Source organism: Acinonyx jubatus, chromosome D2 (genome assembly GCF_027475565.1).
Source record: "Acinonyx jubatus isolate Ajub_Pintada_27869175 chromosome D2, VMU_Ajub_asm_v1.0, whole genome shotgun sequence".
Classification (NCBI taxonomy): domain Eukaryota; kingdom Metazoa; phylum Chordata; class Mammalia; order Carnivora; family Felidae; genus Acinonyx; species Acinonyx jubatus.
In genome coordinates this window covers 80509170-80522458 of record NC_069393.1, presented here as the reverse complement: position 1 = coordinate 80522458, position 13289 = coordinate 80509170, and the positions used below count along the sequence as shown (strand labels likewise).

General features: G+C 44.8%; 1 protein-coding gene across 3 annotated transcripts in view; it reads right to left on the bottom strand.

The window, feature by feature from the left end:
- Positions 1-13289, bottom strand: part of DOCK1 (dedicator of cytokinesis 1) — a 524727-nt gene that overhangs the window by 438506 nt on the left and 72932 nt on the right. For all 3 annotated transcript variants that reach the window (XM_027063392.2, XM_027063390.2, XM_027063391.2), the window contains exons 5-9: positions 10086-10182; positions 7580-7728; positions 2901-3036; positions 1560-1717; positions 253-334 (exon numbers count right to left, since the gene is read on the bottom strand). In XM_027063392.2, the coding sequence (XP_026919193.1) occupies positions 253-334; positions 1560-1717; positions 2901-3036; positions 7580-7728; positions 10086-10182 (622 nt within the window). The remainder of the gene's footprint in view (positions 1-252; positions 335-1559; positions 1718-2900; positions 3037-7579; positions 7729-10085; positions 10183-13289) is intronic.

Here is a 13289-nt window from a genome sequence, read left to right as displayed (position 1 = left end):
TCAATTAACATTAAGCAAACTTCAGATGCAGGGTTAAGAGAGTGCTGGGGCAAATCTCCGTCATGGGGATCCTAAGGGAAGCTAGAGACCCCTGAACAGCTCTGGGAAGGTATCTTATTATCACTGCATTCACACGGGTTACAAGCATCCCAAGGATCCATGCTCTAGTGTAGACACAAGTCAGAGGGCAATCATTAAAGATAATCACTGGAATGGTGAATGATTCAAATGAACCTCTTTGGTTGTACTTACAGTAAAAACAGCTCGCAAATTATGTAATCTGTCTATGTCTTTAGGCAATCCTGAACTTGACCAGCGAACCAGGTAGTTTTCACTTGAGAAGAAAGAAAGAAAGAAAGAAAGAAAGAAAGAAAGAAAGAAAGAAAGAAAGAAAGAGAAAAACAAATTCATTTTCTAAATTTAACAGGAAACTAAATAGACACCCACATTGATTTATAATTAATACCACATAAGTCCACAATGCAGACAACTATACGAGTTCAGAAATGTCAGCCATGCCGGAGACAACTGCTTTTCCATTAACACATAAGTAATTTCCCACACAAGGGAATAGTCGAGAATCTCTGAAAGGCTGTAATTTTGCAATGGAACTATATGCGAACGTCATTTCCAAGTTTATTATTTTAAAAGCATTATTCGTTTATTGAGATTGACTATGATCTAAAATTCACCATTCATTCATTTACAGTATAAAAGGAATACTGCACGTCTGTCTCAGAGCCTAAAACGACCAAATATGCCATACAGACAAATGGAATCCTACGACAAGACGAAATGGAGTCCGTATCATAAATAAGGATGAAATTCATCCATTTGTTCTGTTTTCTATCACATACCAACTTTTATAATTTTGAACAACACAAATGAAGATATTTGAGTTTTAAAGGTACGTGCATGAGCACACACACACTTCACACATAATTTAAATCATAATTTTTCCATCTGGACAAAGAGACAGTTATACTAAGAGACAAAAGCAAGAAGGAGGGAAAAGACCACATTAGAAATGACAGGGATGACAAAGACGAGATTTATAATATTTCATTCAACAATTATTAATTGAGAGCCTTTATATAGCAGGCAGCCATCTAGACACTGTATTCCAGCCAATCGTGTTGCAGAAATAACAATAGGTCAAAGGTCCAAAAGTGACATTCGCAAAAGACAAAAGTTTGACAACAGCAAGATTGAGACAAGAGTGACATTATCGGGGGGGGGTCTTGGAAACATAAAACCCTATGAAGACAACACAGGAGACAATGACTTCCATCTTTGGTTGGTTGCCACGTCCACGAAACAGTTCCAAGACGAACACTCTACATTCGAACACCCGTGTGCACGCAAGAGAGCTGACCCTGGACCAGAGCCCGGCAGTGCCATCACACCGTCCCAAACCGCCCTGGGCTCAGCTGCCGGGGGAAGTATGGCCAACTGGTCTCCCCAATGCTCTCTGAGAGACCTAGACGTCTGGTGGGCCCAGCGCCACTTTCCTAACGTTACCCGGAGAGGGAAGACAGCCGCAAGGGAATGTCACTGACCTGATGAATTTGGACTCCACAGGGTCATAAAGAGACATCAGCACTTCAGCATCTTCTCCGATTTTACAAACCACATTTTTGAGGTTGACGAACAAGGCCAGAGAAGGGGTGGAGGCAAACTTAGCTTGTCTGTTAATATCTATGTTCTGCTTTTGGGACTGTAAGTAGAAATAAAACAGAAAGTTGACAGTAGCAGGGTGCCTGGGGGGCTCAGTCAGTGAAGCGTCCTTGACCCTTGATTTCGGCTCAGGTCATATCTCCCAGTTCATGAGCCCGAGCCCCTCATCGGGTTCTGCACAGACCATTTGGAGCCTGCTTGGGATTCTCTATCTCCCTCTCTCTGCCCTTCCCCAACCCACACGCACACATGCTCTCACTTTCTCAAAATAAGTGAAAGAAAAGAAAAGAAAAGAAAAGAAAAGAAAAGAAAAGAAAAGAAAAGAAAAGAAGGAAGGAAGGAAGGAAGGAAGGAAGGAAGGAAGGAAGGAAGGAAGGAAAATTTAGTTGACATTAGCAATACTTACCACTAACCAACGTCGCACTTTCTTTATTGATGACAGAACAGAAAACTACATGCAACCGGTTAGCCTAACACAGCAAAGCCACTCTGCAGTCAGTTCCTTGTCCCACTCAACACATGCACGCACCCAGGGCAAAGGTCACAACCCCTTAACAGTTTGTACTGAACATGGTCTTCAAATACTGCAGTGTCTAAACAACGAATCACGGTGATGCTCACATGCAGAGCTGCTTAATTTCTGGTTCCCCCACTAGACTAAATCCTCCGAGAACACTTCTGTCTTATTCATCAGTACGTCCTCAGTTTGTGGTACACAGTAGGTGCTCAATAAATACTTGCTGAATGAACGGCTGACTCAATCAGTCAACTGACTCCTTACTATCTGCTATAGAGAAGACACCATTAGAGACCAGAGAAAATGCAGAAGATCAGTAAGACACATGTTCCCTGCCCTCATCAAGCTTAGAATATGTCACTCCTCTGGCTCCTATCAGAGAGGAAATGCAGAATCCAGTATTGTTTCCCATGAGATGAAAACACAGAGTCAATGTCGTTAAGACCTTGCCTCCTAAGACGTAGCACAGTGCTTACAACCCTCCCCCCGCCCCCACCAAGGGATGAAATCCTTCCTGGTCGTCAGCATATGTTTGGACACGGGGTTCCTTTCCATTCATCATTGTATGAAATATACTGTATAGTCGTGCCTTCTGAGTTTTCTAGTACAAATTCTGGGCCTCACTGGTGTTTTATTAATGTTGAAAACTGTTACTGAGAAAAGGTACTCTCAATGTAAATGGCACATTACAGACAGCCGAACTTACCTTTTCTTCTTGCAATCTTTCCTCCACTTGTTTAGAAGCGATTTCATGAGCTCTAAAGAGACTAATCGTGCTAGTTAGTTCTGGATCCAAAATGTTCCCATCTTCATCTCTCACCACCAAGTCCAGATCAAGAATTCTAGAACAAGAATTCAGAGCTTCATGGACACGGACCAAGGGCTTTGAATTCTCTGACACAACTTCAGTCCCAACAACTAGGCGCAGTTGAAAACATCATAGAAAGTCAGGGTCATCCATAATACTAGGGGACATAATTCTATCAGGTCACTTTCTTTAAAACACATTCCTTTGGAATTCAAAAAAATTACTCAGGGGCACCTGGGCTGGCTCAGTCAGTAGAGCATGAGGCTCTTGATCTTGGGGTTGTGAGTTTGAGCCCCATGTTGGGTACAGAGATTACTTAAAATCTAAAATCAGGGGTGCCTGGGTGACTTAGCTGGTTAACTGTCCGAATCCGGCTCAGGTCATGATCTTATGGTTTGTGAAATCGAGCCCCATGTTGGGCTCCGCATTGACCGGATGGAGACTGCTTGGGATTCTCTCTCTCCCTCTCCCTCTGTGCTCCTCCCCTGCTCCTGCTCTTTCTCTCAAAATACATAAACTTAAAAAAACAAATAAATAAAAGTAAAATCTTTAAAACAAATTATTCAATGTTTACTTCCATTGCAGTAGTGACTTTTTCTTCAAGTGCAAAATTTTACAGATCTGCACAGCCCAAATGAAGTGTGTGTTACTAATCACTATATAAACAGCATGGGCAGTTTAAAGCACACACATGATATAGATAGTTGGGGGAGGGGTATGTATGGGGCGTATAATATATATAGATAAATAGAGTGTATATAGGGTATGTAGTTATGTATAGAGTGTATATACATACATACTCCTGTGTGTGTGTGTGTGTGTGTGTGTGTGTGTGTGTATGCAGTGACATACAAACCCATGCACCCATATATTTAAAATTGGTGGTGGTGACATCATCACCAAGCTGGGGAGAAGAGGTAGGAAGAAGAGCGGGGGCAAAAGCACACCCACCATTCTATTCTCGTCAATTCTATCACACAGCTTTGCTTCTACCTACAGTCAGTTCTAATCCCGAAATTAGCTCATCAGAAGATCTTCGATAAAGATGTTCTACTGTGTTTCGACACCAAACATGTGGAAGTTATCCACAATAACATTAAGCAACTTTCTGGCCAGATGGCTAGACGTAGTAGCCAACTTAAAACATGAGCAGCATCTGTCTAATAAAGCTGTCCATCCATGTCTGGAAATGTTTTTTGGCAACCTTCTCTCTGTTTCCCCAAATCTGACGAAATTGTTAGGTGATTTTTAGCACAATTTTTATTTAAAGAATAAACAAAGACCATTATATAAAGAAAGAAACCAGTAGCTGCACCACGGCGACGTGTTCTGGCTTTCTTTTTAATAAGATATGAGGATCTTAACCACAGATGCCTTATACTTTTGCCTTTGGGATTTTCTTCCTGCTATTAACAAGTCTATGGAAGCAAGATTTTTTTTCTTTAACCATACGGCAAAGTAGAGTCTGCTGACAGAAAGATAAATCTCAATTAGATAATGACTGTAACAGTTACAATTTTAAGAGGAGAGGTGACTTGGGAAGAAAGACTCCAACGAGGCAAACTCATGCCCGACTTCTCTCCCTGAAGGTCACACACCTTAAAGCTGGAAAGGAGTCTGATAACGTGCGCCAATCAGGTTTCATTTTGAGAGGATGCTGGGCCACTGCACCATTTGGAAAGCAGTCACAAAGACCTCGTGCTCCCCTCTTAATATCTACTAAGCAAATCCACTGATGGCGAAGCAGGACCCACTGGGCCAGTCGGCAACATGACGGTAAACAGGCTTTTAAACAAATACTTAGAGGCTTTTCGCTCTGCATGAAAACAGCCTAGTAGTTGCAGGGATGGTGGGGTGCCTCACAAGGAACAGAAAGACATTTTTTTAAAAAGCCTTTCAGTCTCTCATCAGTTGTCTCTGTAATACGCTTCGCTAATGAGGAAAAGCCCCTTCTCTCCCAAACCCTGAGCCCACCCCTTGGGAGGAGTCAGTGCTGGTGTGGGTGGGGTCAGTTCTGGAGTGGGTGGGGCCAATGCTAATGAGGGGGGAGAGAATCCTCTCTCTTATGGGCTGCCCAGTGCTGGTGCCTGCAGAGTTACAAAGCATCTGGCTTTAGAGGACTGTGGCCAGAGGTCCCACAGGCCACACGGAACCAGGCTCCCTGGGGAGCAGAGGCCCAGGCCACGTACCAGCCTGCTGCATACACCCGGCCGTGTGCTCCTCGCCTCAGTCCAGCCAGGACAGATGGCCAGACCCGCTTCACAAAGGAAGAAACCTAAGCTCAGAGAAACATCCAGAAGAACCCTGAGCCTGGATTCTGAGCCAGAACCCTCTCATGGTAGAGTCCGTGCTCGTTCCAGAATGCCACATGGAAACTGGCGCAGGAAGTGGCTTGTCAGGGTTCTCTTCATGCCAACTCTTCTGTGTGTTTTTCTGAGCAGCCAGCGCTCAGGTGGGGTCTGAACCCACAGTGAGCTTCTGCTACGAAGGTGTGTCTGAGGACAGCAGGAGGGCAAAAAACTGTCTTATTAAGGGCTGTATTTCCTCTCAAAGCAGTAAATTATGTTTGGAAACACTTCCTTCCGTAACTCGATTGTTCCACGAAATAATGTACTTTCATTGCTTACCACAGCGAAACTAAGCAGGTGGTTCTGAACATAAGCTCAAAATACAATACTCCAAGAGAAAATAGAATCAAAGCTCCAAAAAGTGTCATTTTTTTTTTAAGCAGGTGCTCACAAAATGGGTTTCCCTAAAACGATATCTAATATCCTATACTCAGAAGTCTCTAACTTTCTGGGGCTTCTCCTGTAGACTTTTTTCTTTAATGTTTATTTATTTTTGAGAGAGATAGAGACAGAGTATGAGCAGGGGAGGGGAAGAGAGAGAGGGAGACACAGAACCCGAAGCAGGCTCCAGGCTCCCAGCTGTCAGCACAGAACGCGATGCAGGGCTCAAACCCACGAACCGCAAGATCATGACCTGAGCCGAAATCGGATGCTTAACCCACTGAGCCACCCAGGCGCCCCTCCTGTAGCCTTAATCCAAACCCTCCATCTAATAATGTTGCTAGAAACTTTTCACACTTGAAAGGATGAAATACTAGAAAACAAAATGATACTATAATTCTGATTTTGCAGAAAGGTTGAGTTTATACCCAGGGCACCTTTCAGCTAACTGGCTGGGGCAATCCTCTCCCATTCTCTGAGCTTACCATCCTAGTGTGTAAAATGAGGGGCTTGGTCCAACCCAGAAGTTGCCCGATCTGCTGTCCAGCGTGGTCCAAGTCTATTTTTAAAAACTGAAATTTCAGGCCAGCATGCCAGATATTAGAAATCAGAATCTTCAGGGGTAGGTCCCACGATTCTGTATTTTGTAAGTTCTCCAAGTGATTCTGATAAGGACCAGCATCTGAGAATCGTGTGACCAGATCATTTTTGAGGCCTCTTGCAGCTGTGACATTATAGGGACAACCAGTTACCCGGTGGGAAAGGGCGTGGCCTCCTTCCGGTTACAGACTTGGCAGACCCAGGAAGAAGCGGCTCACTGCCCCTCAGCATCAGAACCGCGAGCGAACACTAGAACACAGAGCTGTGCGGGAGGGAGCGCACGGCCGCTGAAAGCATTCAAGCACAACGGAGTGGAGGCTTGCTGTAGACGGGAACCTTTGCAAGAGCCATCCTTACAACAAAGCAAACTATTTGTTGTTTATCTGAAATTCAGATTTAGCTGGCTGTACTTTGGTTTGCCAAACCTGCCATCCCCCCGCACTGGTGCTAAGTTTCAAGGTGACCTGTGATGTCCCTTCCAACTCTCAGAACCTGGGGGGTCCACAAAGAAACCTGGTGCTTGTTATTGCCAGGGACCCCAGGTCTGGACTCAAAGTGAAGTACTGTGAGCAGAAAATAAAAGTCCCTTCTCGGCAGGACTCACGACAAGGTCCTCTATGGAAGAGTGCAACTGAGAGACCACCCAATCCCCTGCTTCTTGGAGACAAGAATAGGTTTCAACAATGACTCTGAAAACTCCTGATTTTTAGAACCCAACAGAAAATACCCTATCCTTTTTTTTTTTTTAAATCTTTAAAGTAATCATTCCACGCAACATGGGGCTCGAACTCACTACCCCAAAATCCAGAGTCACATGCTCTACCGACTGAGCCAGCCAGGCACCCCAAAAATACCCTATCCTTTCAAAAATGAAAACTAGGGGGACGCCCAGGTGGCTCAGTCAGTTGGGCGTCCGACTTCGGCTCAGGTCACGATCTCACAGTCTGTGAGTTCAAGCCCCACATCCGGCTCTGTGCTGACAGCTCAGAGCCTAGAGCCTGCTTCGGATTCTGTGTCTCCCACTCTCTCTCTGCTCCTCCCCTGCTCATGTTCTGTCTCTCTCTGTCTCAAAAATAAATAAAAACATTTAAAAAAATTTTTAAAAACTAAAAAATAAATGAAAACTAGGCCCTTATTTTGATGTTGGAAATTTTTTTATGATAACATGATCTTAGACTCCTCAAGGCTTACGGTAATGGTATTATATTGGATAATTTAAGCATGAAATCATCTTTGAAATAAACAAACCTGTTTCCATAATCAATTTTGGCAGTGACCTTCTTCTTCAGTTCTTTGAGCTCATCCTGCGGCAGAGTTCCAGAAAGGATCTGCGATCGCCATTCGATAAGGTCATAGATCATGTGCCGCACGCTTCGAAACATCTCCCTGTTGTCTTGCTGTACGGAGGAGAGAAAAGCCACATGTAAAGCTTTCGGTATAAAAGAGCCCTGTGGAGTGTTTTCCAAACACACATGTAGTCTATGCTTTATCTGATGCGATCCACTTAATGTCAAGTTAAAAGATGTTTTTAGCATGAAACAGGAACACATCATATGGAGTCTGGTTCCTCTGAGGCACTAAAGATCGAAAGGAGAAGCCGTAATGCACAATCCTCACTATTCCACCCAACCTTCCAGAGTATATGCCTCTCAATCAAGAGGTTCACCACAGCAGGATCGGGATGGGGAGCCTCAAAACCAGCCCACATGCTTCTAGCATGTGGCCCAGGGATGGGCAACCCCTGAACCTCCCTCAGGATCAGTGTGAGCTTGAAGATCTTGCCATCGAGTCTTCAACATTTTGAAGACGGCACCCTGAGCACTATTCTCGGCACCCCAGGCAACAGAACACCTGGGCCCGTCGTCAACCAGGCTGTAGGGAACAGCATCAGCCTGGGCCCCGGCGTGCTGCACCTTTTTCAGCGCACGCAGCTTCTATAAGCAGTGAAGTCCGAATCTACAAGCAGTCAGTGCATTTACATCAAACGGAAAACACACACAAAAAAATTCACATTTTTATCACTTTATACATATTTTGAAGGGTGTTGATGGTACAAAAAAAAAAGCATTTTGCATTGAGACCAAGACTACAATTCATCAAGGATGTTAGGGATTACGCCCCCGCCCCTAAAAGGAAGTGGGTGGTTCTTTCTATGAAATCTAGGAGACCTTTAATTTGATGAAATTCTAAACACGGTCCCTATAAACATTAAAACATGGCTACTACACACTTTTTTAAATAACTTCTGCTCTCCACATCTGAACCTCCCGTTCCCCGAGTTCTAGTATGTGACCTTTGTAGGAATTTCTAAGACCCTCCCCACCAACCTGTCAAAGAATGCCCTCAGAGACTATTCTGCACCCCACAAGCTACTTTTATAGCATCATCCTAATGTTAATTTTTTAACTAACAACTAAATGGTCAAAAGTAATGGTTTATTCCACAATTAGATTTGTTTCCTCTTACTAATTCATTTTTCTAAAGCCTTATCAAGTATCTAAACTTCGTAATATTTTGCTAACTTATCTACAGCCACAGAGCACAGCAAAACACAACTCGTACCAAAACGCTGTAAGGAAATTTCTACTAGCTTTGTATAAATCCAGCAATGCAAGTCCATCAGAGACAAACCCACATTCATAAAAAGGAAGCTAAGGTGCCCACTAGGCATGTCTACCCCGGGCGTGAACTAGACCCAAGCCCACGAACGTACCAGTCAGCATCAGCCCCTGTTTGTTTTCCTGCCATATTTTTGTTTAAAAATTGCTAAGTTGAACATGAAACACCGACTACAAAATTGCTCAGATTTACACAAAACATTCATGGCTAACTTTACGCTTTTTGGTTTTTGAGAACATTTGATGACCAATTACTGCAACTGCTTATTACTGTGCATTTACAAGAAGCCACTGTATAATCAAAAACAACAAGCCTGCCCAGAGAGCAGCTGTGGGACTTTTGCAAGTTTTCTGTGTTCCTAAGAAATCGATGCACTGACTTCCCTCCAGAGCCCTTGCTTTGTGCTGACAACATTAGCATACGAGAAATCAACACTCTGAATAGAAATACAGGCTTAACAAAAGGTAATCTTCTGCAAATATGAATTTATGTGCAAAGAAATGCCCTGAGGGAATAGGAAATGGAAGATGTCAGAGTCTCAGCCTCCCTGCGTTAATAAGGCTTCTTCCGTGATCGGGAGAACTGGACAGCTGCACACAGAGCCAGAATGTAAACGACTTCCCCACCTCTGGAACAAGCACACTTAAGTCTAGAAGACTATGTAGTTTAACTCAAATGATAAGAGACAGGCAATGGCAGAAAAAATAAACAGCAATTGTTCTGTACTGCGTCCGTAAAGAAGCACCCGTTAAAGCTTAAAAGCAGATTTCAGTTTTCAGGATCTAAATATCAACGTTGAGGGTACATCAATGCAGACTGCCTAGTCCTGTCTTCCAAAGCCTTCAAGCAGCCCGTCTCCCCTTTTGGCACAATGAAGGTGAAATCCTTGGCCGTTCCCTGTACCAATGCTTTTTCACAGGGAGCATGGCATTTACAAAGCGGGTCCAAGAGGACAATGGTCCCCCAGGGTGGAAAGAATAATGGGCCACGTTGCCTTCTTTGCCCTGAGTAGGACTTAGTCCTTAGTTCTGCTTTTGAGGTTCCCAGGGAAAGGAAAATCATCCCCTTGGTACATCAAGGTCCCACAAGACCCTTCTCTGTTTTGAAGCTTAGATTCAACATCCCATTTTCTCACCACGTAGAGCTGCCTCCAGATGGTGGACCACTCTCGGAGTGTCGTGGTGACTTCCTGTATGAGCGGGAGGTCGCCCGGGATGACCGTTTCATGTTGCCTAAGGGAAAGGAGAAAAGGACAGCCAAGTTCATGGCTTCATTAAAGTCTACAAGCTATACCTTGTAAATTCCAAATCGGGTCCACAGAATTAAATATTTAAGCAAATGGAGAGAAAATATACAAATAAGACTGTGTCCACACATATGAATACATACATCTCTGAGACTGACAGGTAATATTTGTACAGAACTTGACTGTGTTCCTACATTATCCTACATGTAAAGGCGTCTACCTCATATGTCAAGGTAAGATGAAGGAGGCAAATAATATCCCATTTAAAGTCTTCAGAACGTCAAGGTCTGAGAGTACATTCATAATATGTGTACCCATCTATCTTACAGACGGCCATAAATTATAGCCAATCTGTGTGGCATTAAAATGCAGGTTTGGGTTTAGATGATTTCTACATTTCCATCATGCATAAAATTCACTATATGATAATACATGAAGCACTTATCCCTGTCAAAATATGAATGAGGCCACAGCTCCCCAGTGTCCAGAGGTACTCTACCTGATCCCCAAACTCTGATGCATCCTCTCCTTTTCCCTGCACCCCAAAGGTTAACCCTTGACTTAGTCTTAACTTGCTATCTATTTGTGTGTGTGTGTGTGTGTGTGTGTGTGTTTTTAAATGGTATCAACCATGGTTTTTCCAGTCGCGTGCTCTGTGTCAGGCCCTGTGCTACACAGGACTCAGAATATTTGGGACTGAGTTAAGAGATGGAAGTGTGGCTCATGCAGTGAGGCCACCTCGCCCCAGACGTCCTGAACGGACAAGACTGCAACCAGCATGGAATATCCTGGGATCCCAAAATATGTCCCACCTACATATCTTGAGTTGGCTGGAGCCGAGATGGGCGGGCAGGATGCTTACTTTGGCTCGCAGTTGGGGTTCAGGGCTACAATGACCTACTGATGGTGGGTTAGGGTTAGGGTTAGACAATGGTGTCCCTGAGAGAAAACCAGTGTCTGCGGAGAGGTCTAGCCACGTGCACCCCTGGAACGACAGGGACCAGATGTCCGAGGCAGGGGTGTGTCTGAGACCACCATCCACAAAACTGCTTTTAGAAATCGCCCTTTGATGGGACATGATCAGTGTCTATTTCAGAATGTGGTTTTCACAGCAGCCCGGCCAGGTCTGTCACCAAGGTTCCCGGTAAAGATGTTGATGAAAATGTGGTTCATCGCACTCTGCAGTGCCCTTCTGAGAAGGCCCCACCCCGGGGGGGGGGGGGGGGGGGTTCTCTTCTCCCACGGGGTGAGCACATTTGGCAGCAACCTGGATGCTTCCACCTCCCAGATCCTGAGTTTCATGCTCAGTCCACTGGGCTCTTCCATTGGCTATCAGAAGCTTGGGGCTCAACTAGAACTCACTTTCACCACACGTAGAGGGCCTCGCTCTACGTACTGTGTCCTAGTCTCAGTTCTGGATCCTTCCCACTTCCTCCCTCTTCGTAGGCCTGATCTGTCTCTGAACTAACGTGCCAACTGGCTTTAATGGACTCGATCTGGCTGCACTGTAACTACCTCTTTGTAACCACCTCTTTACCCGCAAGGGGTCAGCCATGTCTGCCCCATAGGGTTGTCATTAAGACCTACAGAAAGAACATCACGCAGGGCTCATGGAAGAATGAGCGAGACACAGCAGACAGTCAATGGGGGTGGCTCCTTAGTTGGCGCTAAATGACACCAAGGGACGAGTCAGGGCTGAAGGCCCCAATCCAGGCATCACGCACAGAGAAGAAGCACAATGACACGGGCCACCCCAAACAGAGGGGCAACACAGGACTAGGAGAAGGACAAGGTGAGCACCCTGGGAGCAGCGGGCAGGGAAGGAAGTAGGTTAGGCAGCGTGAGAAACGGGGTATGAAAGCATCAGAACAAACGAGGAGCTTCATCCAGTGAAGGGGACAGCCACCAGTGCCCAGTGCTGCAGGAAAGTGCCAGAAGAACAGCCTTGAGAAGACACTAGAAGCTTGGAAATTAGGAGGCACTGGCAGCCATATGACCACGGGACGAGGGACAAGTGGGAACCGCCTCGGTTACGGGGTAAAGGTAGAGACCAGGTGGCAGCAGGCACGTGGCAGTGATGTGAGGATGAGGGGTGTCTGAGAGTGAATGGAGGCTGGTGTACAGAAAGAAGAAACCCGGCAAGAGAGACAGGGTAATGAACTTGGAAGCAGGGAGGCAGCAGGGGTGGGATGACAGAGTGGCCTGGGCTGGATAGGAGGAAGGACCATGGGGAGGGGAGGTCGATGTCCGCAGGTCTCCGGAAGAAAGGAGACTGGTCAAGTCTGAAGGCAGGAAGTCCTTTGCAACGAGGAAGGCACAGACAGCTGGGCTTGGGTGGGAGCAGCAGAGGGCAGCACGGGGAGCGAACACAGGGAGCCCCAAAGCCTCGGCAGGAAAACCATTTCTTTGCTGTTTATTTCCCGGGTGCACCATTCACTCGCTCACCCTGGGGCATCACAACCCGGGACCCAGTGTGTGTGTCTGTTTGTCTGTGTGGGTGTGGCTCTCCTCACCGAGAGTCAAAATAATCTCTTGTTCACTTTACTATTATGGTTCCTAATTACATTTTCCATATATTCTTTTATATATACCTCGCAGTGCTTTTTTACAAAAATTAATCACAGTCTGACGTCTATACTGTGATACAGACGGATATAAAATACATTAAATGCATACTTTATTTAATTATTTCCACCAGAGTCAAAACTTTCCTTCCCCCCACCCCTTTCCTTTTAAAACTTTGTGCACAAAACATTTTATCTGTATTAAAAAAAAAATACCGTATTACAGGTCGTCACCATTTATGCCTCTAAATTATTTTCTTCATTTTAATTATGCATCATGCAACCACAGAACCCGATTAGTCCTTTTCATATGTTAAAAGTACAGTGCTTGGAAAGGCAATTTTGTAATCAGCCAAAGAGATGTCATTATGCAGTAATCATATGATTAGTAATTTTATAATTTACATATTTAACGGAGGATGAAGATGTAGCAGAGACAAAAAAGGAAAACATTTTAATGCTGCTTCTTCGAAGTTCACACCTGGCTATTCATTTGCCATTCCTGCCTAATGGGTTCCCATTCTATAAA